The sequence below is a fragment of the Cololabis saira genome, chromosome 24, assembly GCF_033807715.1.
Source record: "Cololabis saira isolate AMF1-May2022 chromosome 24, fColSai1.1, whole genome shotgun sequence".
In the NCBI taxonomy this organism is placed as follows: Eukaryota; Metazoa; Chordata; class Actinopteri; order Beloniformes; family Belonidae; genus Cololabis; species Cololabis saira.
Genome location: NC_084610.1, coordinates 4716234 through 4742652, shown reverse-complemented (window position 1 = coordinate 4742652; position 26419 = coordinate 4716234). Strand labels below are relative to the sequence as shown.

Sequence of the window (26419 nt, the reverse complement as noted above, 5' to 3'; positions counted from 1 at the left end):
AATCTTTCTGAGTTTTATGATGACAAATGGGAATGAGGCCGCCGGCTTTATGAGACATCCGACACCAGGAACTTGACAGGACGTGTCAGTTTTTTATGACGATTGGTAAAGCGACGCTCGAATTTCTCCGAATGGTGCAATCTCTGCAGATCTCTGCAGATCTCTGCGCGTTTACCTTCCCTCATCGGGAACTTTCCCACCTTTGGCGTCCCTTCTACATAGTTTCTCACATGGCTTGTGTGTCGTAATGGGGAAATGTGGGCCAAAGTGGCAGTCACTGGCCCGGGTTCTAAGTCAGCACCGTCTTTTCTCCCCCCCTCTTTAACCGAGAGCTCCTGTCACCGAGACCCTTTTAATTCCCCCTTTCACCCGTCCCATGCCCGCCCCCTCTTGCGCTGGTCCTATTGGGGTGCAGACAATAGAAGGTGGCCCCCCCTCCTTTTCCTTTGGTTCCCGGCCTCTTCAGCTCCCCCTCCTCGTGTCCCTGGGCTCTTGTAGGCGTCCTGCTCGTCGAGGCTGCCGGCTCCAGGCTGCAGTTTGTCAGAGCCATTCAGCTGAGACTGATTGTGATTGCAGCAGATGGGCTGGAGCTACTCAGCCCGAGCAGACCCAAGCACTTCTTTCTTTTTGCAGCCTGTTTTCTTGTCTGTCCGTGGCTCTCCTGATCTCCATCCCTGCCTCGGTTGTCCCCGTCTGTCCCTTGTCAGTACTTTTTCTCTTTGTGTTGCGCTGTTCTTCTTTTTTTTTTCCCCCAAAAGCTTGGCTTTCCCCGTCTACTTTATCCAGCGTGCCGCTTCAAACGAGGTGCTTGTCAGATCGTTTAACAGCGCCTGAAACCCCCTCACCCCCATACCTGTCTGCCAGTGGAACTGGAAAAGCTACCTTTGACAGCTTTGCAGCGTTTGGGATTATCTGTCAGCGATGTACGCCCTGTCGTAAAGCTCTCTTTGAGCGAGGGAGCTCTACAACTGCTTTCAAAGCTCGTGTCTAGTATAAAATTTGTTCTTGACTTTTCAGTACCCAAAGAACCGGCCAGGAAAACTTGTTTCAGCTTGGCATGGGATCATTTAAGGCCCAGAACATGTCCCTGTTGAACAACGTTTTATCCCAGTCCAGAACGCAACCCCAAACCTCAGCGTTGTAAAAAAGCACAAAACCTTTAATGTGTCGTTTTCCCTGATCCCAGAACAGTAAAACAAAATGGGTCATTCTATACCCAGACTGATGTTTTTATGTCACCAGTTGTCATTCATAAATTCAGAGCTCTCGATGTGTCGGGAGGTTTTACTTTACATGCTGACTCTACACACCGCGAGTCAATGCCGTGGAAAGTTAGACGAACGTCACCGTCTACCGTCTAAGATGTTGCACATGGAAAACAATAAAATCTTTACAATCTGGAAATGAAGTTAATTAAAGTTTTTGAAGGCACGAGTATTTCAAATGTTTGAACATTCTTCTCATTATATTTAATTCACTTAAATTTCAGAGTAAATTTCAGATTCAGCACATAAATAAATCTGATACGTGACATTCAACCCAGTATTCTCTAAATAAAGTAACATTAAAAATTAATCTCTTTTAAGCCCCCAAATTAAACCTTATACGATTAAAAACTTTAATATTCTTATATTTGATAATTAGATTTATCATTCTATAAATTTCATCCCCGAAACATTTTTCTGCTCATTTTACTAAAAAAAAGTCTTAAGATTCCGTACATTTCTGCTACTAAAACATCAGAATCTGAAATATCTACTAAAATTTTAGCGTATGAAAATAAATTTGATGCACTTCCAGGAGATAAAAGCAGCCTCACAAAGCACGAAGAACCACATTTAAAATGAGAACTTTGGTCATACGCAAACTTAAACAGCTGTTTTTTTAGAGAGGAACAGCAGCCAAACTTCAGCCAATAGGAAGAGGAATACAAATGTGTTATTTTAGCAAGCTCGCTAACAGCAGCAATTTATTTGTTTGTCAGACATCTTACTATATAGTATGTTTTGTTTTGGGCTTTTTTATTAGTTAAATTGTTAAATTGCTTTATTCATTGTAAAGCTGCTTACTCGAGACACGAGATGGTAAATTATAGTATTATAATCCTAATGGCGGATTTTTATCTAAATAAGGCATGCAGCCTCAACGACTCCAAAACCAGGCCTAGCCCTAGCAAACAAGTTTCTGGTAAGTACTTTAGTGCAACCCCTGACAACGCTGATGACAGAGGTGGAGTTGACTGTGTGCTGATTGTGTCTAAGCAGGAGATACTTTTCTGGCCTTGTGATTTGATGTTGAAGTCGTGCATCACCACCAGCAAGTGCTACGTAGCGTTTATTCCCCAAGTCACTGGATCCTACTGGGCCCGACACTGTAATGGAGACACAACGGCTGAACGTTTTAGTTTCCACCTGCGTATACACTCTGTAAATGTCGGCAGTAGCCGGAAATCCAAATCAAGATACAGAGTTTCATTGCATTTAATCCTCAGTGGAATAGTAACAATTCAGCACCCGGTTGTAGCTACGTGTCATATTCCTGATCATACAACATGACTGGGAACAAATGTACCAGAATTCATAGGCCTTTTCTTCACAAGTCAAGTCTTTTCAGAGCTGTCTTGTTCAATCACTTGCAGTTACGAATAGGAACCATCAAATCACATGTTTAGCAAATCATAACTGATCAGAATTAGACAATATGACAGTTGGTGCGAATGTAGCAAAGGTGTTGCATTAGTTAAATATAAAATGTCTTTCACTCAGTTGCAGCTCACTATCATTGAATAGCTATCCTACGTCCACTAATTTTTGAGATTTGTCGTCATCGACCGTTAAACACTCACATGTGCCACCTTGTGGTGGGAAGTAAACATTGCACAGCTGGTCTGATTTACGTGTTTGAATCATTTCAGTCATGAAGTTTATTATCATGTTCAGCACGTGTATGACGTGTCACGTTTAGGAACGTCATCACCACAACATCAGTAGGCGTGTCCTCCAACCAGAACAGAAGTACTTACGTTCTTCACAGGTCCCAGCTATGAACTATGGGCTTGTTAAAAGTGGTTAACTGACTTGTGTCAGTTTTTACTGAATGCAGTTGACCAATTCAAGCAGAAACTGCGCAACTTTTTTGTTTGACCTAGTGGAGTCCTTTTGATGTGGACATAGTCTTTCTTTTGTCTCTCAGTCGTCCAGATCTCCTCATTTATTCCTGTTTGTCCTTTCTGTCACCCTTTCTTGCTCCTTTCCTCTCCCTTTGAAAGAGACCAGTTAGTGGAACCTCGCAAGCCGACTGCTGCTTGCCTCTTCACGTCCCCTTGTTGGAGTTACTCCCCCCTGACACTGCTGTCAACCAACCCCCCCCCAAAAAAAAAATTAGAAAAACTCCTCCTCCTCTGTGCAAACCCCCACCCCAACCTCTCTTCTCCTCCCCTGAGGAAAAAGCCACCTTCATAGGAGCAGCAGAGCAGCAGCCGTCCCCCCCTGAACACATGTTAAACGTCCTGAGAGCCCGGGGAGGAGGGACGCAGTCAGAGTCGCTCTCAGGCAGAGTGGGAGAGAAAGAGATGGGAGCAAAGACAGGCTGAGGAGAGAAACACTCAGAGGAAAGATAAAGCCAGGATAAGCAGGGTGGGCGGGTGGTGGGTACGGCGTACGCCGCAGCAAACAGGAGCTTGTTATAGTGAGAGAAAGCTCAGAGGGAGCCTGCGTGTAGCAGGAGGGAAGAGTCTATGCGTGTTGCCAGATCAGGAAAGGCAGAGAGGACAGAGGCTACGGGGAGAAGGAGAGAGCAGAGTGTTTGAGCGCTTGAGGGGACGAGAGAGAGGTGAGGCAGCCGGGGGAGCGAGCGGGGAGCATCGTCGAGCCGGCTCTGCTGCATTGTGGATGTAAACTTTATCACCAGCGGGATCGGTGGGTAGCAGCTGCAGAGCAGGAGGAGAGTGCTGGTGGATTACCATGCGTGTCCTCTGAATGAACCAGGATGCTGCATCTCCATCAGGGTAAGAGGCAGGTTGTCATCATGACCAAACTGCTTTCTTTCTTTCTTTTACCACCGTCAAGTTGACTGATACTGTGAACCTCATTATTATTATTATGAAGATTCAACGATTGTCCTTCAGCAGGAAGTGACATGTTTTATAGAGTAGTGTCGCACACATGTACAGGGGATGATCTAGATTATCCCTTTGCCAAGGGGGATCGCGTGTCCTGTTGCTAGTGGCAACAGAATGGGGCAAGGGGGGTAAACTACTGGTGATTGATAAAGACAGGGAGCAGATCTTTGAGGTAAAACAGTTGATTGCTGCAGTGGATTTTTATCTGCAGGAAAGCGTAGCTTTGCTTCCCCCTGCTCATTTTCTTTCCCCGTTACTCCCAGATTAGGATTTTCTATCCGTCCCACTAATCCCTCGCTGACATGACTGGTGCTGAACTGGGTGCAGGTCCTGCTGAACGATGGGCAGTATGGACGGTTGCAATGTGGCCGTCGGGTTATGGTCAGCATCTCCTCTGGAGCGGTGGCGTCCACACGTCAAAGTCACTGCCGTTGGCAGGTTTTCCCTCACGCTCAGCTGTATTTACAGTGAGCGGAGAGAAAATAGGATGCTCACAGCTAACACAGTGAGGATGCCGAGTGCACTATTCTGGACACAGGCTTGATATTTTTGGCTGACTTTGTTATCTCTAAAAACAGAACTGCAAGGGAGTGTAGAAATGAGAGCATGGGAGAGTATGGGAGGTATCGTGACTGTCTCGCTGGTGTTGTCAAAAAGCCAGAGAGAAATGCCATTCTCTGCCCTTTTTGAGTTTGAATCAACGTTTATTTATTTATCTATTTTGCCCTGGGAACTGGTGCTTTTCCATTACGAGGAAAAGATAGTAACAGTCCTATAGTAGATACTTTATAACTGAAAATGGCAAGTGAGCTGGGTGAAAGGTTACAAATCTAGTTACTAGACTCTAACAAGAGTGCTGCTTCTTTTAGTCCCGGCTGCCAGTGACGAACGTTGTTTATGTTTCTAAAAACCAGGTTTACTATCGTTTCCTCAGTTTTCCGCCGTGGACGTGCATATTTCTCTCAGCTTTGCCATGCTCTGCCACTTTTGAAGACTTTATACATGGTATGTGTACTGTAAACCTAGTATGTTAGATCAAATCATGATCCTAAACCTAACCAAGAGGATTCGAGTCCTAAAACAAGTCAGAGTGTGACGACAAAACATTCTCACAGTCGAGCAAACTGTGATCAGCGATCCAGGTGTTTCTAGAGGTCAAGATTTCCACAAGATTTCAAAACATTCAGCTAAGTTTGGTCTAAAGAGGTCGGCCCGAAGCATGGTTAGAGTAAGTCAGGCTAAACAGTCTTTCTAGTTAGATAACCATGGTTTATAGAGGGTCAAGGAAACAGGGGTTTCAAATAACTCCAGCTAACTACGGTCTCTAAAAGCCAGGTTAGCTATAGTTGTTGAGGTCAAGTTAAACATGATCTCTAAAAATGTACCTAACCATGGTCTCTAGAAGTCACGATAACTCCACCATAGTTAGCCTGACTTCTGGAGACCATGGTCTCTAGAAGTCAAAGGTCTACGATCAGGCTATGATGATGCTCATCTGTGGTAACTGGCTTTATATGCACAGTTCAATAAGGCATGTCAAAGAAATTGTTCAAATATTTGACCTCACAAAACTAATCATTTGGGTGATCTACTTGCTCTTTTACAAGACATATAAACATGGCTATTGGCAGTTACCATGAACACATGATTACATCACTACCACGTGGTCAGAACATCTGTGAGGCTTCCAGTTAGAAATCTCTAGATCTTCTACTCTTTAGACGTGCATGTTAATATTTTATGGCTTGATTTGTGTTTGGAACTGGGTTGATGGGAACTGTGCCGAGCAGCAGGGCAGCTGTATCATCCGGCCGCCGGGGCAGATGTGTCGGAGCAGCGGGTAGTTTAAGCCCGCTGCCCTCGGAAACCTACCTGGGGATTACCGAGTAAGAGGATTGCCAAGTGGAGGGATTTGAGTTTATAGAATTAAAACTGATTCTCTCCATCCCGGCCGCTCTGCAGTGCAACCCTTTGTCCACATTATTATTTTACCATCGCTGCCTTGCTCTTGTTTGACGACCCTGCGTTCATCGTCTCATTTTTCTTGATTCCTTGGTGGCAAACAGCGATGCACAAGAGCTCTTACGAGGACGGTCAGATAATTTTGGAGCATCAACCGAACCAGACCAGAACGACAGCAGGTTGAAGTTTTGTGAACCAAATGGAAAGTTGGTCAGTGAAGAGGAAAAGTGAGGGCTTCATTGTGCTGGGCTTTGCAACCAAAGCTCCAGCCTGAAAGAAGGAGCCAAATTAAGGCGTGCTATTGTGTTTTCTTCCACCCCTCTAACTCTTGTCCATCACTTTGCCCCTCGCTCCTTCACATCCGATATTCCTTCTTCTCCTCCGCCCCTTTCGTCCCTGCCCGTATGTGGCGCTCTGTCTTCGGTGACCCTCAGCCAGCATCTTGAGTTCAGGTCAAACAGAATTACTGAGGAATGCTCCCTTGTTCAATGGCTGGCCCAGTGGGCCTCAGCATGGGAGCATTTCCCCTTCATTGACAGCCAGAGGACTTTTATTTTGTAGGAGGGAGGAGGGGAGCTCCTTCCAGACAACTTTCCCACATAATTCCCACTGTCTCTGCAGTCTTCATCGGCACTCCGGAGCCGTAAGCCAGTTTAATGATGTGTACGTGTGAGGCACATCTCGGGATCTGGCCAGCCTGAGTCTCGTTCAGGCATTTTGCTCCTGTGACTAGAGGCCATCCAGCTCAATTAACGCTGCTTTGAATGCATTCCTCCCCTTAGCCTGGCCTGCGTTTATCGTGTCTGACAAACTGCACGTGGGAACATCCCAATGCAGCCCAAGCTCCGCGGCGCTGTCTGGGCCTGTTTATGCAAATAAATGACACATCATTCTGATATTAAATGCTCTCGGGAGACACTGAAATCTAGATAAAGTTTCCCCCGCTGTGTTTCCCTGAATGTTAACAAGCTACAATAATAAAGAAGTATCAGGTGACTTGTCTCCATGTGTCCCCTTAGCTGAGTTTAGAGTGATGTCATTCAGAAAAAAAGAAGTTTAATGGTCCGGGACAATTTATATCCGATTAAAGGCTTTTATTTGCTCGCTATCAATGGCTTATTGCATGCAGCGACTGTTTTGCCTGGAGACGAAGCGCTGCCCAGACACACTCTCTGACTGTTAAATGATGTCATTAGAGCTGGAGCATTTTTGCGGTTTCTGAGCGGGTGAACTCGCTCCATGTGGGTTCGGCAAGGTGCAAGGACTCGCAGGGATGTAGAACCGGCATTCCTGCCGAACGCGGGTTCAAAATCCTGTCTGTCAACCGGGAAGTTTTGGGGATCTCAGTTTACAGTCATAAACTTTTGTTTACCCTTTTTCTAAAAGCTTTTGTTGGCATGTCTCTTGGGGTTTTGGCTTATGGGGGGGAGAAAAACAATCCTGAAATTGGATTTGTGTTTTTTTTTTTTTTTTAGGTCATAGTCTCCCATGCCAAGAGTTTACAAGATAATATGGTGTTGCCCTTGTTTACAGCACACAGACTTCCAGTTGACACACTTTCACACTTGCATGGAAGTTTTAGGATCAAAGACTTTCATTTATTTATTTTTTTAGCTCTCTCTCTCGCTCTCAAGTATATATTTTTTTCTCTAACCGCAGCGAGAGTGAGCCGTTTATGAGATTGCAAAAAGGGGTCAGTGTCGTATTTTGAGATTGCGCGGGGCGGGGAACGTCGGCAACCCTCACCTCCCCGCTATCTTGGCCGTAAATTGTGGGATAATCGCTGGGGGGACCGCATCCAGCGAGCGGAGGTGTTGGCGCAGCTGGAAGGGAAACGGATCGAGGTCCTCCGGAGGAGCTGGCCTTTAAAGCTGTAAAACTCTTCTCCAAACACCTCGGCTGTTGTGTTTAGGGCCATTGAGCCTTTTGGGGGCAGTCTTTACTCAGAGTGAATTACAACCACTAACATTTAACTCCTTGAATGCCAGAAAGAAGATAGAACAAAGACTGGGTCAAAATTGATATTTATTTTCAAATTTGCACACGTTTTTTCAACATTTCTGGTCAGAGTCGAGGGAGCTGCAGTCAGAGAGAAAACAAAAACACCAAAACATGCACCGGGGGGGCGGTTTGGGGGGGCAGAGGTGGAAACTGCCGAGCCTTCAAGTGCTTCTGTTTAGTCTGCATTGTAAGTGGAGCAGGCATTTGTCCGTCGCTGTAAAGGGCCACTGTTTGCCCGCTTCTCTGAAAGTGTTGACAGCCATTGAAAAATACCTCAGCCGTGCACAGTCTGCAAGAGTCAGCAGAACCTTCCAGCATCGCGGTGCTGTAGTAACCTGCCCGATTATTGCAGCGCAGGCCAGCTGTGGTGTGAGGTCCAGGACAATGGCTGCAACATGTGACTTAAACATAACACGCATGTGCTTCGGTGACAATGAATACATAGATTAAATGTGCTGGATTGAGATGACTTCACTTCCACCAGCGGTTGTGAGTGGAGATGCTTGCAGGAGCCAAAATTGAGAGTTTCTAAGATCAATTTCAGTGACTCTTATTGAGTGGTGCAGGTTCAGACTTCAAAGAGTTTTAGAAACCGAGTCTGGTTTTCGCAAATTGGCTCCAAACTACATTTGGAGGTGGTTAGAAATGTGATTCCAGCCAGACTGAACGGACGAGTCTCGTGACACACGGTGACAAATCTGAAACATGAGGCAGACGAAGAGGTTACCACCGGCTGTAAAACCTCACGGGCTTCTCACAAGGAATTTAACGACAATAAAAGGTTTCCCACAGGCGGTTCAGGGACTCGTTAGCTTAATTCTCTTATGATCAGTGCACCGATGGCTCGCTTAAATACTCATAAAAGCTTGAAAGAGTTTCTTTTTTTCCAATTAGATTGCAAGAATTGGAAAAGAACTGAAGACGTGGATTGTAAACATTTGTCTTTGCTTTCAGTACGGTTCAAATGTCAACGCGATGACTTCTACGGGAGCGTCCAAGAGCCAATATTCATGTCAATCATGATGTCTTCACAAGTTTTTACTCCAAAACCAACAACCACCATCCCAGACTAATTGTTCATATAAAAGGCTTTTTTTATTTTGAAAAGCCAACTTGTGTTCGAAAAAACCAACTCCCTTTTATCTTTCAAGTGCAAATGTATTCATTTTCCAATTTTATGCCACGTTTAACACCATGAAAGGTACTGAGGAGAGACATTCCCCACTTGTACATTGTAATCTTCTTGCACCCCTTAAGCGTGGCGTCTTGGCACGGATTCAAGCATTTTCACCTTCGGACATGGCTCGGCGTCTTCTAAACCATTTGCTCCGAGCGTACAGCTGCGTTTCTGCATACTTCTGCAAATGTGCTCTTTGCAAAGGTATGCTGATGGTTTGGCTTTTTTTCTTCCTCTTTATTGCTATTGCACCTCCTTGAAACGCAGGTGAACTCTTAAATCATGAGGTAATTGTAGTCCGGCGTGAAGGGTGCTTCACTGAAACGCAATTATGTGTCATTGTCAAGATAACAGTGGAAAAACTTGCACAAACACGAGATTGCGACCTGTTGGAACGACAGTGCTCGTGGCAGTTTCCAAACTTCTTTGAGTGATTTTACCTCTCCTTTCCTGGGCTCCGTCATCATCTCTGTCCTCTGCACCAGGGACGCTGCAGCGTTTCAGCTCCAACTCATCTCTCTTTTATGATTTGAACATAAAAGATTCAAAGTTGTGTGTGTGTGTGCATGTCTTGGCCAGTGTGTTTGTACATGTGTGTTCATCCATGTGCTCGGGAGCGATCAAGTCTGGCTCCATTCCCGTTAACCGTGAGCCGCGCCGGTGAGTAAACCGTCCCGACAGGGCGGGTGCTGCGGCAATTTTTAATGCACATCTGCTCGTCCGCGGCGCTTCACGTCGTCCGGACAGGAATGCGTCTGTGGCGTGGAAACAATTGAGGTCAGACCCTGTTCAGAGAATAAGAAAACATTTAGGGAGAGAGACAGTCAGGCAGGAGTAATCCACGCTGGGCGAGCACATTCCTCCAAGCTCAGGAGGAGTCTCAGAGGATTCCTCATGTTGGATTTTTTTGCTGCTTCAGAAGATTGAAGCAGCAGTGCGTGCATTTCACCTGATTCTGACTGACTAAACGATGCATTTTAACCCCGTCCTTTGCAAGATAAGTTATTCTCACACTGTCACTACCAACTGTAAGAGACACCACAACAAAGCCCTGCGGTGCTTTAATCTTGCAGCAGCTTTCCAACGCGGAGATTCCTGAGAAGAACCGAGATCTAGATGTTATCAACGAGGGAAAGCATAAACAGCTCAAAGCGCTCAACGTGTTGTTTACTTTGGATAAATCTTGCTGATTGGGATCACCTCAGCTTGTATAACTGCACCCATGTCAACGTGATTCCTTAAATCAAGAGGGAAAAGGACTGAAGTTGTGCACCGGTGTCCAAATCAAGGGGGGGAAAAAACGCCCTTTTGTCATTTTCACATAAATGATGTGCATGTAAGTGCGATTAGATATGTGGTGAGAAAAAAACATTTTCTGCGGTCAGACAAAGAACAAAGAAATAAAACTATGCTGATTACGAGGGTTGCTTGACTAAAGCCGCGTGGCAGCCTGAGATGTTGTTCTTTGTGTTCACAACAGAACCTCATCTCATTTCACCCGTCAATAATTGATGCTCTGGTGTGGTGAGGTAAAGCTCCCTATGCCTCGCCGACTGCTTGGCCGTGCTGTTTTTTTGGGTTCCCATTATGCCTCCATAGACTTTATAACGAGAAACGGACAAACCCTCTGAAACTGGGATCACCAGAACCGAAACAAAGACGACTGGAAGTCCAGCTGAGCTCCGTCAGAGCTGCTGCTGCCCTCCAGCTTTACCGGGGTAGAGCAGCCGAACCAGGGACCGGTCCGGCAGGGGGATGCTCACTTGACTGAAGGGACGTTCAATTACCACCAACCCAGACCGGGTGGTCTCTTCTTAAAACCAACAGCACAATTAGCAATTTGATGTTTAAAAATACTGTCTTGGTTCTTTAATCACAGCTCTGACGTCAAATTCACTGAATACGACAATTTCAAAGTACCAAAGTGGCAACATCTAGCTCGGGGGTCGGCAACCCGCGGCTCTAGAGCCACCGTAGTGGCTCCCTGGAGCTTTTTCAAAAATGTTTGACCTTTTTCTTCTTTTTTTCTTCCTTTTTCCTTTCCTTTTTAATTTAGACATTTTGACTTTTTTCTCGACAATTCGCCTTTTTTCCTCAACATTTTGCCTTTTTTCTCAACATTTTGACTTTTTTCTCGAGGTTGTACTTCAACATTAATCTCGACATTTTGACTTTTTTCTCGACATTTCAACTTTTCTCTCGACATTTCGACTTTTTTCTCAAAGTGCATAATGAAAAAAAAAATCTAACCCCAGTTATAACTAATATAGAAACATGCAGCATGTGTTGTCTTCATTCTAAGGCTTATACAAGACTTTTCATTTTTTGCGGCTCCAGACATATTTGTTTTTTGTGTTTTTGGTACAATATGGCTCTTTCAACATTATGGGTTGCCGACCCCTGATCTAGCTGGTGACAGCATATATTGAAATGCAGCAATCACATGCCCCTAATAATCATTTTTATAATGTCACCTGATGAAGTGTATATAAATTCTGCCCCCTTCACATTTATGGATGTAAAATCCAGAAATGGAGACCAAAACCACGATTTGTACCGTGCTCAAAAGTGGGATTGCCTCACTTTTGGAGGCAACTCCTAGTGGTCATTCAAGGAACTGCAATGTTTCCAGCTCGTGCTCCAGTCTGTGGGAGCCTGGACCAGCATCTACCTCCAACCCCGTTGGGATGTCGCGATGATTAATTGGATCTTCCTGATGCGCCTTGACCAATTGATCGGTCACAGATGTGCGAGCCCCACCCCTCAGACGGCCGAACCAGATGAGTCTTCGCTCCGAGAGCTAAAGCGGATATAGTTGCCAAGTTGGTGTTCAACTGGATTAAACGAGCTCTGGGAGGATTAAACGTTCAGAACATGAAATAAAGTTGTCCAAGGTTTATGTTCTTGTTGCCACAGGGTGACAGACTCCTGTTTGCCTCATTCTGGTCGTTGTAAGTCTGCTCAGCTCTGTTTTCCTGTCGGGCTGGGATGGATGTTATAACATATCAAACGCCCCGCTGAGCTCATTGTCCCACAGAGAGGGCTGGGGTGAACTTTTTGGACCTGAGCAGAGGGTTACATAACATGACTGCAGGATGATAAAGGACGGGGATGACCGGTCCAGACCGGTCACCCAAAACGTGCAGCAGCCTCTGAACATGATCGGCGGTGTGGGTGGGGGGATTGCGTGCGTGTCAGAGCTCTTAACCCAGCAGGAGTGCAGACACTAATGCATAAATGCATGGCAGCTCTGCTCTCATCCAAACATTTATGCATCCCTTCCGGCCGCCCTGTACAGTTGTGGCTCCCAACGATTGCAATGTTTAGCTACATGCAGGACTCGCCGACAATGCTGGACCTGTGGTTTATGCATCTTTTATACCTCTACATGTGTGTATTCATGCCTGTGTGACTAACCCTCGCAGGGAGAATCAGTATCTGTCAGCGTCTCTTAACCGAAGGAAGATTTAAACACTTGATAATAGGAAAATTAAAACACCAGAGACAGCCCTTTCTTCCCTCTTTTTATTATGTGTTAAACAGCAGAGCAGGTACAATGGATGAAAGCACCTGTATGGTGCACGGACAGGAAGATGCAGCTAAACGTCTGCCTCCCACAAAGCGGTTCAAAGCACACGAGCCAGACATGTCAGATCAAGTTGGCGAACGCTCCCGCCGTGATTGATCCTCCCTCTGCCCTGTCAGATCGTGTCTTTGCATGCCGTGAAGCAAACAGCCGGCGCGTTGCCTCGCCGTGAGGAGCGGCAGGAGGCACAGTGTCTGAGGAGGTAGGATGTGCAGAGGAGGCCGGGTCGATCCGGCTTGGATCTTCTCTTTTATCATGGTGCTGGAGTCGCACGAGGAACAAGGAATGTTATTTTTGGAGGTGTAGAGAAGATGATGTCACTTCATAAGAAAGTTCCCCTTCAAATCATCGGGTTGGGGTTGGGATATCATGCCCATAACTTATATTTAAACTCGTTACCTCAACAGTCCAACCCATTTTCAAGCGGTTGCGCTTCTAAAACCCTGTAGCCGGGACCTTTGGGGGCGGCTGAGGACGTGGTTCCTGCTGCTTCTGCTCCCTGTGGGAGATGGGATCAGGTTGGGCGGACGGCGGCTTCTGGGATGGTTCTAGAGAGTGTGCGGCGGTTCTGGTGGAACCACTCGGTCGCTGGTGCACCACGGCCGGTGGGACCCAGGAGTTAGTCAGGTTACGAACAATGCATAGGTTTTGAAAGCACTGAAACAGAGTTTGAAACAAACTATGGTGTCTGTCGAGAAACTATGATCCCATTTTCCAAAAAAAAGAGAGACAAAACCTTTTTCCATGTAGGAACTTTTTTCACAGCAAAGAGTTCACATGAGAGAGATGTAAAAACCTTTTCTTATCTGGCTTCTTCTAACTTTACCAAACCGTTCCAGGGTCTGAAGATAAGAACCTCCTCGACCTGCTTTTTACACGCAGCAGATTCTCGTGCACGTGCCTGTTTCTGCAGAGCCGGCTGAGCACACACAAGTGTCTATCGCGCTGGTAATGGGGCTTGTCCCCCGCCTCCAGTAAAGCCTGGCGGGATTCCCTCGTCCAGTAAGGCTTCCACTGCTTTCAGGTGATTCCAGGTCACTGGGAACGGCTGGAGGTCCGAGGTGCTCCCGACTGGCAGCTCGGAGTTATTCAGCCATGCTTTCTAATAATGCTGCTCAGAGAAGTAGAAAATCCGAGAGGGAGGAATTCATACACGGGCACCCGTCAGCTTGAGCTTTCATCACATGCTGGGATGTGAAGGGCATGAAGTGTGAGAGACGTGCAGGGCACATGCTCGTTTACCAAGGCTTCTGACAAAATCAAATCAAATAGAAATCAAATTGCAAGAAAGGGGACTTTTGGTACCTCCTGCACCGCAAAAACTCAGTTCCAACTTTTAATAAAAGCCTCATTTTAAGAAAATATAAAGATTTATTGGACTATTTTGCTAGTTTAATGGATTCTAGCCAAGAAACTTTTTCTCACCCTTTTGGAAAATATATTTTTGACCACAATAAGTCAATTTTGACCAAATCTATGGATTATTAGGCTTATTTCTAGAGGGACTGTTTTAGTAGAGCAATCATGGTTTCGGTATAGTTGGAAAACATGGCTGCTAATGTTTCTTGCCCAGTGTTGTTCTAAGCATTTGACTCAACGTCTGCACCAACACAAGTTATAATCAACTGGAATTATCCTTCAAAATGAGGCGTTTCGAGACTCTGAGCCCTAAAACCCTTCCTGGACGGGATCTACGGGGCCGTTTATGTTTTAGAGGGAAATGAAAACATCATCCCGCCACGCTAATTTGTTCTAACAGGCCAAACTACGGCATTTTACAATAGCGATGGCTCAAGATAAACTTCTTGACATAACAATCTTCGAGTTGCTCCGTCTGACTATTTCGCGGCCAGTTTGCACAGCTGCAATTGTGGGGGGGGGGGATTTGCTTCGAACCCAGATCGAAGTTATGCGTGACAAATCTAGAGTGAAATATGTCATTACGTACAGTAAATGAAGGACAGCAGATTGAAGCTTACGATCTCAAGGATCATTCCAGCAAACAATTGGATGCCACCAGCGAGCGCTTTTGCTCCAAAATAATGTTTTGACTACTGCTGGTGCCAATTACTGTAATTATGTTTAACACAGAATGTCAAATTGCTCTATATCTGGCGAGCAATATTTTTTTTTTCTTTTTTTTTCCCGGGGCGCAGTTGGCTCATGCTCCGTTGCTCCTGGAACATGCCTGTTCATAAGTGCTCTGAAACTTAACCCCTTGCAGGGCCGATGCTCAGCCATAACACAGACTGGAGGAATGCCAGGCGCAGCCCCGTTTAGCAAAACAAGATCTGCTGTGAGAAGTTCCAGAGCTTTTCTTTTGTTGTCGTTCCCCCTTCGTTCCCGGGATGGTGTAATGGTGCGTACAGTATGTGGTAATCGGAAGAGACGCACATGAGTGTGAGTCACTTTCAGGTGTATTGAAACACGTCCACGCGGATCCATGCACCTTACCTTGGGTATGGAGGCCCGCGCCGCCCCACGCTGCCCCACGCCTCACTGCTGTGCAGAGGTGTCTTCAGTATTCACATTCATTACTCAGGTAGAAGTATAGATACTAGAGTTTAAAAATACTCCTGTAGAAGTTGAAGTATCAACTCAAGTTTTTTACTCAAGTAAAAGTATAAAAGTACTGGTTTCAAAACTACTTAAAGTATAAAAGTAAAAGTAATGTAAGGGGGAAAAAAGCCATTAAGGACAAAAGCCATTGAAAATGAATGTATCTTAGTATAATGCAAATATATTAAAGAACCATATATGTGTACTATTGAGCATTAACATGTGTTTCAGAGAGCAGCAGATATGATGACTAGTTGCCTATAAGTATTGTAATGGTGCAAAAAGTCAAACTTCAGAGGCATGTTATCATTTATCCTAACCTTTATTGGAATGTACATCCAAGTTTAGTTGCAGGAATCTGAGGGAACGGATGTAAGAACAAAACTGGACAAGAACATCTGAAACAACCACAACCAAATTCGCTCTATCGGGACGGAGCAATTTAACTGGATAGTTTTTATTAAAGGCCGAAATGAAATAGAGTAACGAGGCTGTTTTTAAAATGTAAGGAGTAAAAAGTACAGATAATTGCGTGAAAATGTAAGGAGTAAAAGTAAAAAGTCGTCAAAATAAAAAATAATTACTCCAGTGAAGTAATAACCAAAATTTCTACTTAACGAAGTATTTGTACTTCGTTACTTGACATCTCTGCTGCTGTGGCACTTTTGCGCCACTTCCCCGTTGATTCGTAACCGGCCAAACTCTGTTTCACAATCTTTGTGCCCTGCTAGTCTTTGCTTTATTCGGCCTGTTTGCCTCAGAAGGGGCGAGTCGACAAAAACGGCCTCCGTCATCCCCAACGGCGACACCAGCAGGAGCAGCAGGAGAGGTCGTGTCCGTCTGTAGCGCGTTCTGTTTTCAGTCCAGACGGTCGACTCATCCGTCTGTCTTTCTAACCACTTGGGGGGGGGTGGGGGTTTCCAGACAGGTAAGAAACAATGGTGTCTTCTTGTCAAGAAGGCGTTAGTCAGGAGCTATTTTGGGGGTTGGGGATTTCTGCGAGGGGCTTGGGCGTCTGCTCTGCAGAAATGTGAAAAATGTGCAGGTGACTGCGATTACGTGGTTGTCTGCTGGATCAGCTGCTTTATTAGGACTCATTAGGTGTACGCGAGATTCTTGCACAGACAAGTCCAGTGCTTGTCAGCGTCATGACTCAGCTAAAAATGTTGTATCAAGCTGATTGAGCCTCTTACATCTGCTGGACCCCAAAAACTATTATTATCCAAACATTTGACCTTGAACAACAGAAAGTAACTGATGTTTCAAGAAAACTACTCTTATCTGCATACAGTATTCCCCTTTTTTTTCTACATCATTTTACTGGAGATTTTGAGATGAAATGTTTTAAATCGCTCTGGAAAAAAGAGGTGATTATGTGAAGTATTTAAGTATTATATAATATATTAAGTATATATTAAGTTTTAAGCTCTTATTTGCTTATTTTTCCTGACAAAATTGAGCCTCCCACGTGATTCAATCAAGGGCCTCCTGAAAATTGATGATTTACCTTTTTTTTTCTTTCTTTTTTTACTATTTCTGCCTATTTAATTTTAGTAGTTTTATTTGATATATAAATAAAACATCCCCTGATCGTGACAATTGGAGGTTAAATAAGTGAACGGTTCACCTGAACGTTACTCGTGATTCATTTTTTCATCTCGGTTGAATCTCTTTTTACCCCAGTATTAATGACACCCATCTATACTTTTATTAATCCAGAAAAGCATCATATCTTGCATACTCGTATATAAATAACAGGTACAACGGCTAAAAATGCAGGTCATGTGTCAGGGAACTTCAGTAATGCATTGACAAACTACGGTATATTTACAATATTTGGCCTAAAACAGATCAACTTTTGTTGTCATCTGTATTCATGTTGCGCCGCACGAAGAGGTGTTTTGATCCTCGACTCATTGTTGCCGTTTCCCCCAGAAAAAGTGGATGAAAAAACTGAGAGGGTGACAAGCTTTTCGTCTCTGGAGGGCTCGGGGATGAGGCTCTTCATGATCCGTGCTAGTGTGCCAAGATTCATCCCATTAAAGTCTGGAATGCCCTCACGTGGGAAGCAGATCGGACGTGCACAGTCGGCTTCTTTGTTTGGCCTGGTTCGTGTGAGTGTATGTGCGCAGATGAAAGGGGGGGGTGTTATGGGTGGGGGTGTAAAGTCTGGTGCGAGGATGCCCTGCTTTTTGTTTCCTCTGAGCTATTTCTGTCTGGACAGAACTGCAAGCTCTGTTTTACACAGTTAGCAGACGACTTCATCGCCTGTGTGTGTGTGTGTGTGTCTGTGTCTGTATGTGTGTGTGTGCTGGCAGGCTTGTGTTGTTTCTGCTGTTTGGCAGGAGAAGTTGAAAAATGGAAGTAAGAATTGTCTGTTTCTCACATGCAGAACTGATACTGACCTTAAACATCAGATATGAAGAGCTGTAAAACAATCTGACTCGTATGTGTGTGTGTGTTTGTGGAAATTCTGACTGGCTGAAGTTATTGTGGACGATTCTGACTTCGTATTGATTTGCTGTGCAGAAAGTCGTCAGGGCCTCTTTGTTTCTGAGGACTAAACAATGATGACACCCTGAGTCACTGCTCTTCCCTCTCTCTCCGATGTTTGTTTAGGGAAAAGCTGGCTGTGGCTCGCCTGCAGAGGGAAGTCGCACGGAGCAAGAGCGAAGGAACAATGGTAATGTCTCTCACATCTTTCTGTGCATAAACATAATCCAGGTCTTTTTTTCTTGACATTATTACTGTTATTTATTGCTCTTAATGTTGGTGTTTACATGCAAGGATACACGAGGCTGCAGTCGACCACAGCATCTGATAAAAGACTGAAAATAAACCCAACTGCAAAACATTTACAGCAACAAACATCTTTCAGCTGCTCCTCTCCCTTGAACATAGCGGGCTGGTGAGCCAAGCAGAGCCGTTCCTGCTGGTGTGAGATGTGTAACCTTTAATGCCGTACGTGTGTGTTGTCAGGACAAGAGAGATCAATGAAACACACTGCAAAAACTCAACATCTTAACATTTGTCTTATTTCTAGTTAAAATGTCTCATTTTTAGTAAAAAAAAATCTCATTACACTTAAAACAAGACTCATCACTGTAAAAAACAACAATTTTCACCTGTTTCAAGTAGATTTTCCCTTAAAATAAGTAGAAAAATCTGCCAGTGGAACAAGATTTTTTTGCTTGATTTTTTTGCAAGATAAATCTTGTCCCACTGGCAGATTTTTCTACTTATTTCAAGTGAAAATTTACTTGAAACAGGTGAAAATTGTCAAATAACAAGTTATTTTTCTGGTAATGACTCTTGTTTTAAGTGTAATGAGATTTTTTGACTTAAAAAAGAAATTTTAACTAGAAATAAGACAAATATTCCTGGTAAGATTTTGCAGTGCAATGCAAAAGTTGTCAAATGTGTGAAATCAAAGAGCTGCTGACGTCTTAGTTCTGATATCCAACGAGTCAGTATCAGCCTCTGTTAACGATATTTAATTGGAAAAGTCCCATCTCTATACTCATCGGTTTAGAATGAATACTACTGATAAACTGAATAAACGTAACGTTTTCCGTGAGGAAGGCTGCTTGTATAACGCAGCAGCTGGAGTTAAATCCGCTCGCTTTCTAATTCTGCATGGGTCTGATCTTAGAAGAAAAGTGCTGATTTGCCGTCCTCTCGTTTAAGACGAGTGCTGAAAGCAGACAGCGGAGGGCGAGAGGTGGAGGCGGGTGCTTATCTTCCTCCTCTCATGCGTGCGAGTCGGGCGGGTCAGACGGTGCAGAGCTGAACCGTGCGGCGAGGCAGAGCTCAGCTGATCGGAGCTGCAACCGCAGTCGCAGCTGTTTGGCTTCGCCCCGGTAACGCCTCTGATCCCCCGTATGGCAGCCGGCCTACAGCAACAGCACACCAGGGCCCATCCTCTCCCCAGACCTTCACGCTGCTTTGTGGGATTCTCTATTGATCCTGGGAGGTGAAAAGGCTTGTTTTTTTTCTCATCACGCCTCTCCGCTCCGCTGAGGAGGTCAAACCACGAGGTCGATGTGAGATCTGGGCTGGGATCCAGGGTATCGCTCACCAAAAGTCAACAGATCCTCGCCGTCATTAAGATCGGAGTTGGCTGTAACTCCATATCTGTTCAGAGGCGTTTAAAGGGTTTAAAGGGCTCCTTTCCAGTGGACGCTTAAAATGTGAATCCAGTCTCCACTAATTCGGCGTAAAAGCAGATGAGCGCAGACAGACGTGGCCATTGTTTCCACGGCGAGGAAGTCACAGTCCTTTTTAACCTCTGAGCGCGTCCTCTTGCCCCAGTCATGCAGGTCGAGCAACAAAGTGGATGCATGGAACGCTTTCCCAGTCCAAGCGATCGCTGCCAGATATCAAACAATAGGCTTGAACTCTAAGGTTACTTTAACAGTTGTAATTCAGTTAATTTGGACTAAACAAGAGGAGGAGAAAAAAAAACATGAACTCAACTGACCCGGCAGATAAGTCACCCGCTCCGCTGGTATGTCGGCTGCCACATGAAAAGAAGAAAATACGTGATGTACGGCTGACAATACAATGAGCATTGTAGGTCAAGGCTGCGGCCGTACATCACGTGTCATAAAAACGACAGCGAGCCGCCAACGGGAAAGTGGTCAAGTGGAGCGAGGTCGCTAAGTTTAGCTCTTTCACACAAACAACTGTCAACGTTATCAGCCTCTCTGTTGCTAAAGTTAGCAGATTACCACGGTGCCATAAAAAGTCGGAGTTGACTGATTTAAACTGCTAATCAACATAAAAAAAGAAGAAGGAGCTGAGGAAATCAGTTTAATGGATTGCTAATTGTTGTCTTCTCCTAGAATTATGACTAGGGATTTTTCTTCTAAGGGGAACATTTTTTATTTTTTTTTTAAAGTAGACGCTATTTTCTAAAGTCGTAATGAGAAGTCTGTGAAATGTTTTGGTGGAAATAGCAAAGAATACAGCTGTGTTTATAGCAGCAGTTTTTAAGGGGTGGAGTCAGCATCTTAACTCCACCTCCTTCTACGCAATGCGCCTTTTGTGAAATTGTTGTCAATTGGCAGCGAATGAAGACTGATGTAAAATCGGTCAAGTTTGACAAGGAAACTATAATTTTTTCTTGGATCCGGATCTGTGACATCACAGTAGCCTCCGTACGATCTGCAGTGTACGAAAAATGTTCAACTCCAAACAAAGAGTTTGTCACCTCAAATGATGGCGGGACGCTTACACAGCTTTTTAACGCTCTATGGGTGGTGCTTCCACCAATCATCTCTCCTCCTTTTCGCTGCACAAATAAACTGCAACTGACTTTGCAACTGCCCCGTGATTTAATTGGCTGGCATTACCTGCGTAGCCATTGGCTGACGCTTCTAATCAAGTGAAAGTTGAAATCTCCCCAACTTTTGATACAACAACGCTCCCGCCGCGACAAAGCAGCGCCTGAGGTCACGCCACTCAAAGTTAATGTGGCTCTTTAATCACAAAATGATAAATTAATACAAGAAAATATGATTTTAAACACGACCCTGCTCCTGGATTCAATGAATAGCTAACTGCTCCTCAGTCAGTATGGTGCAGCTAGTGCATTGGTTACTTGTGTTCACATGAATCAAATATGTAGCATCCTGATTTGCAGTGAGAAAGCTCCTGCACATTTGTTTAAATGTTGGGATGTGATACCGTTAGGGAAGGTTTCTGGGAGGATAACAATGCTTGGCACCTGGTGTTAACTCTGATCTCCTGCACTTGGGTTCTGCACTTCCCAACACATAATCACCATTCTCTTGCATCTTTTTAAACAAATATCCCAAGTCCTGCACTGCAAGAGCACGACTTCATTTCCACTCCAGGAAAACCTCCCTGTACTTTCACTCAGCTCGTTTACCTGAAGGAAACGGCCCGTTTAGAGTAACGTCATGAATCAGGATCGGCATCTCGAGAGGAACGTCGCTAAAAATTCTTTTAAACCACAGGAAAAAGCAATTAAAAAGTCATACACATGGGTGTAGATGGTTTAGTCGCACGTTCGCTGCTTCAGTGGACGTCAGGGAGACATCCCATATCGTTGTATTGCACAAAACCGGTGTTTTTTAAAGTATCTTGCAGGTTAAAACTTAAAAATATGTGTATAAAAAGTTAAACTTAATGCATATAAGCAGCTAGCCTTCCAATGACCTCAACTCAGTGGCATTAACTGACCTGCATGTGTAATGTAACACCTAGAAGAGCTTGGTAAAGAGCATTAGACATCAAAAGTAAGAGCAAAGTTATTTGTAGCTCTGAACCAGAGTCCCCTTGATCCTGTCATGCATATCCATCCATTATATTATGAACATGCTTCAATCTTTTCCGGGGTTATGGGTCACCTTTGACAGGTTTCCAGTCGGGCCACCTGTTTTCTACAAATCTACAAACGTACTCATAATTCAATTGTGTCGGAGTGTCCGCAGCTCAAGGTGCCACCTGTGCACCTCAACGCCTCCTCCTGTGACAGTAACCTCGCACCGTCCGACCTCAAGGCAGTCAAAGGAAAATAAACTCCTTCTCCACGCTGCGAGGCTCCACTGAAGGGCCCGAGCTCAGTCGCATGAGTGGATGACATGCTAATTATGCCTTTGGTGAGAATGGGAATGGCTTTCTGCGCATGCACAGAGTCTGGAGAGGGATGAGTTATCTGTGCCAGACAGGAGGAGGGTAAGGCGGCCATGGAGGAAGAAAAGGGAGGGGGGGGGGTATCACTAAGCTCCATTTGAATTGGGATTATCCCCGTTGGACTCCCCTTGGACTCGCTCTCCCTGGCATTCCTTGCAGGCTTCGCAGCTCAGGAATGGCTCTTCAGCAGAAATGAAAACGAGACTGCTGCATCAAGGAGATAATTGTCAAAGTGCTGCCGGTGGAAAGTGCCCAGCTAAGACCCCCGCAAACCAAAACGCCGGCTTCCATGCCCACTCCTTCCCCCAAACCCCTGTCTTCGCCTGCCAAGGGACTAACGTAGAGAGGCAGATTAAAACCCACCAGACTGCTGGAGCGGCGTATCCGACACCTCTCCGCTCCCTTCCTTGAACTCTCTACATCCATCTTCTGTGTAACTTGATCAGAGGCGCGGAGAGCCACCCATGGCCTTCCTGTGCGAGGCGTTTCTGCTGAGTCGCCCCACCGGGGCACTGGGACCAGAGCATTGTGCAGGAAAAGAATGCGCCAGGCATTTTTACGATTGTGCAATGGTAAAGCTCGAGTCTCGCTTGCGCTGTTCTGCATCCGTCAGTGTAAATGAAAATGTATTACCGGCACGGTTTACTGAGGAGCGTTCGCTTTAATTGGGTCTCCCGGTGTTTAACGCGATGGCTACTGGCAGTGCTGAAGTAGAGCTGTTATGGATCATTTGGGGGAATTGCATGAAATCTTTTAAATAATTTGCGAGGCAATCAGTAATTAGGCTCTAAATATTTCAGCCCAAAGCGGCCACAGGAGAGGCGTTGTTACCAGCCTTGAACAACAGTGGATTTCCCTGTAAACGTGGATGGTCAAGCCTGGCCCGTCGCCGCTGTAGGTTGGCTCTGGAATTCCTCGCACCCTGACCCGAGGGCGTGGCTCGCGGCGGGGCCGCACTCGGCCTCCCACTCGTCCTTTTGATGCCACTCCGAAGCTCAATCTTGAGTTCATCAGCGCCAGGATGCAGGGTTTCCTGAGGCTGCGTGCCGGCTCGTAAAGGCAGCGCCGCCTGCTCCGCTGAGGGGGGGGTGCGTGCTCCCCCCCTCCTTTTTTTTAAAGGGAATTTCAGATTACGAGCGCTGGAAACGGCTGTCTAAACAACATGTGAAAATAAACGGTCTGGCTTTGAGGAAAAACGGGCTTTATTTTTCTTTGGGTTTTGTGGATGCTGTGTGATAGCTGAGCTTGATGAGCCGCGCACACACAGCAGGTCCCGCACAGCTATTTTCCTGGACGCTTGGGCTGATTGCAGCGTTTAATTCCTTCACGGTCGAAGAAAACATACATGCGAAACACTGAGGGGATTGTTTTCGCCTCAAAATGGATAATTGTGCTAGTTAGTCATTTAAAAAAAACAGATTTTCAGGAGGACTTCATGTTGAAAATGAAGTTGAATGACACATGTAATACCTGAGACGACATTCTTAGGTTTTAATGAGATGTCTGAGACAACCTTTGATCAAAAAGCCCAGAAACACGCAGTAGAAAACCTTTTCAATCACACAGCTTTGCCTTTCCTGTTCAACAGCTCGCCAGCTCCTGAAGTCTGGTTCGTTTGGGCAGGTGTGAATGCAATCGAACTCTACAAACGTAGGTACAGCTACAAGTGAACCAAACGCAGGAAGTGGGCATTATGGGTAAACACAACCTTAACAAACATCTGTGCAAGGGGGATACCGGGGAGAAATATCTCGCGGTCAGACGTGGATTGAGGGCGAGTTTAAAGCACATCACAATTCCTGCTAAATACTCACAAAAACAATGACGTTTGCAAAGTAAGTGGAGCCAAATTAACCAATAAATAAGTGAGTTTTCTTCTTGGTTGTTTCTCGTTTTCTTCAGTAATTGTTGATGCAGTGCCACCATAGGCGAGGAGGGGAATACGTTATTCAAAAGGTTTCGTTTGGCAAAGTAAAGTGTGAAGAATACGGAACAGTATTAGGGCCAGGCAGGAGAAAAAAAAAATAGTATTTTAGAGGAGGAAGATTTTTTTTTCATTATGCAAAGTCGAAATGTCGAGAAAAAAGTCGAAATTTTAAGAAAAAAGTCAAAATGTCGAGAAAAAAGTCGAAATGTTGAGAAAAAATTCAAAATTTCGTGAATAAAGTCGAAATGTTGAAAAAAAAGTCGAAATGTTGAGAAAAAAGTCGAAATTTCGTGAATAAAGTCGAAATGTCGAGAGAAAAAAAGTCGAAATGTTGAGAAAAAAGGCGAAATTTCGACTTTTTTCTCGACATTTCATATTTTTTCTCGAAGTGCACAATAAAAAAAAATCTTCCACTCTCAAATTTTTTTTCTCTTGCCTGGCCCTAATACTCTTCCGTAGAAGAAGAACTGGTTGGGGCATGTATTTAATTGATATTTGGGGGGGAAACTCAGAAGGAGCTGGTGTTGTTCCTGTGTAGCCAAAGGTGGACGGACAGGAAGCCGGACGGACGGGCGTCCTGGCTGATGTTGGTTTAATGAGCTCGTACCGACACCAGAGTGTGATGCTTTGACAGTGATTTATTACTGTGAACTGCGATTAAAAGGCTGATATCTCCTGCTCTAAGGTGTGCTTTCAGCTGATAAAATATCATTTGGAGGGGTTGTGAGCGTTAAAAGACAAAGAGAAGGGCCTGGGAGAGCTCATGGACCTCCCTCGCTGAGGGACCTCCATGGAGTCTCGGTGACAGCTGTGTTCAGGATACGTGACAGCGTGGAGGTCCGGGGACCCGTCAGGGACTCAGGTGCCATCTCTCCACATTTGCCTTATCAGCCCCGGACAGGGGCGAGGGCCGAGATGGTCTGACCCGTCCCCCCGTCCCCCTCCTCCTCTCTCCAGGAGAGGCTTGACGGACGCTGACAGCCGGGCCCAAATCGCATCTCCACACCGGCTCTTTCACGTAGTCACCGCTGCCTATTTGTGTGGGAGAGTCGGCGTGCGTGGGTGGGGTGGGGGGAGCTCCCTTGGCATTGATAAATGGGCCACTCATGATTTAGCATATTCCTGGGGTGTGTGTATTATTTGCTATAGTGCCGGCGGCGGTCTGATGGAGAAGTGGAGCTCTCTAATGCAGTGGCTCTCCATGATAATTGAATTGATGGAGCCCTGCGGGACACAGCACTCTGACTTTTACTGACTAAAACTGTTTAGAGAGTCTTTTTCTCTACAGCAAATCAATGTTTTCATTTATTGCTTATTAAACCATCAGAGTCCAATGAGTTTTTCTTTACAAAGCAAATTAAAGACTTAATTATTGATCCCAAGCAACTACAAAACCTCATCTTTTCAGAAAGTACAGAAATGTTTTTGCAGAACAAAATCAGTAAATATGTAAGTATTCCGTGCGAATATAAATAAAAAGTTAGTGATTTCGAAACGGGATTGAAAGTTTCTTTGCGCTGCTCAAGGGGCCACATCCGGCCTGCTCAAGTGTGGAAGTGATCGAAGGTGCAAGACGCCAAAAAAGAGTCGATTGCAATTTTCCGTACAAATGTACAGGTTTTTTTTGGTGGGGGGGGTCATAAGCCTACAGTATGTCGTTGACTTTCAGCTTTTAATCGCGTCTTGGCTTTTGGCATTTTGGACGACTGCGTCCACGTCTGGGATAGTCTGGGAGAGTCCACGGGTAACCATGGAGATGATTTACTCTTGTCGGGTCTCTTCACTCTTATGCTTCATTTCCATGTGATTATTACCTGTGAACCTGCAATTTAGACTAAAAAAAACTAATTTACAGACATTAATCGCCAAAAAAAACTTTTAATCAACAAAGTTTTAACCACGATATGAATCCATGGCTTGTTTGTGCACAATTGTGGCAAAGCATCTGATAATGCGTTTTACAGTTGGACTTCAGTGAAGAGTTTTGACACATGACCAAATCTTTAAAACAACGCATGTGCTTAATTCAATTCAATTCAATTTTATTTGTATAGCGTTTAATACAACAGATGTTGTTTCTAGACGCTTTCCAGAGACCCAGAACATGACCCCTGAGCAATTATTACATAAACAATGGCAGGTAAAAACTCCCCTAGTGCTTAAGTTGCCATGGTAACTGTAACCGGAGATTTTGTTTTCAGTAGTTACTACCGTCTTGTAGTTATTGAGTCATGGGGGTACTTAGGATTTCCCACATTATTATTTATTTTATGTCCTGTAAGGTCTCGTTAGGAGGCTTATGAGGTTGTATTTGCTGAAGACAAATACAACCCCAACAGAACTCATCTGATCAGATGAGTTCTATTGGGTTGGTATGGTACTGACTTTGTCTTCTTAATTATTTTTGTCCTCTGTTTTGATGTAAGG

The 26419-nt window shown here is 44.9% G+C and overlaps 1 protein-coding gene across 4 annotated transcripts in view; it reads left to right on the top strand.

Moving 5' to 3' along the window:
• Positions 1–26419, top strand: part of LOC133425368 (nck-associated protein 5-like) — a 204052-nt gene that overhangs the window by 100314 nt on the left and 77319 nt on the right. For 3 of the 4 annotated variants that reach the window (XM_061716190.1, XM_061716193.1, XM_061716191.1), the window contains one exon: positions 18025–18088. In XM_061716190.1, the coding sequence (XP_061572174.1) occupies positions 18025–18088 (64 nt within the window). Of the gene's footprint in view, positions 1–3642; positions 4007–18024; positions 18089–26419 lie in introns of those variants that run through there. The other variant, XM_061716194.1, reaches the window with a different exon arrangement.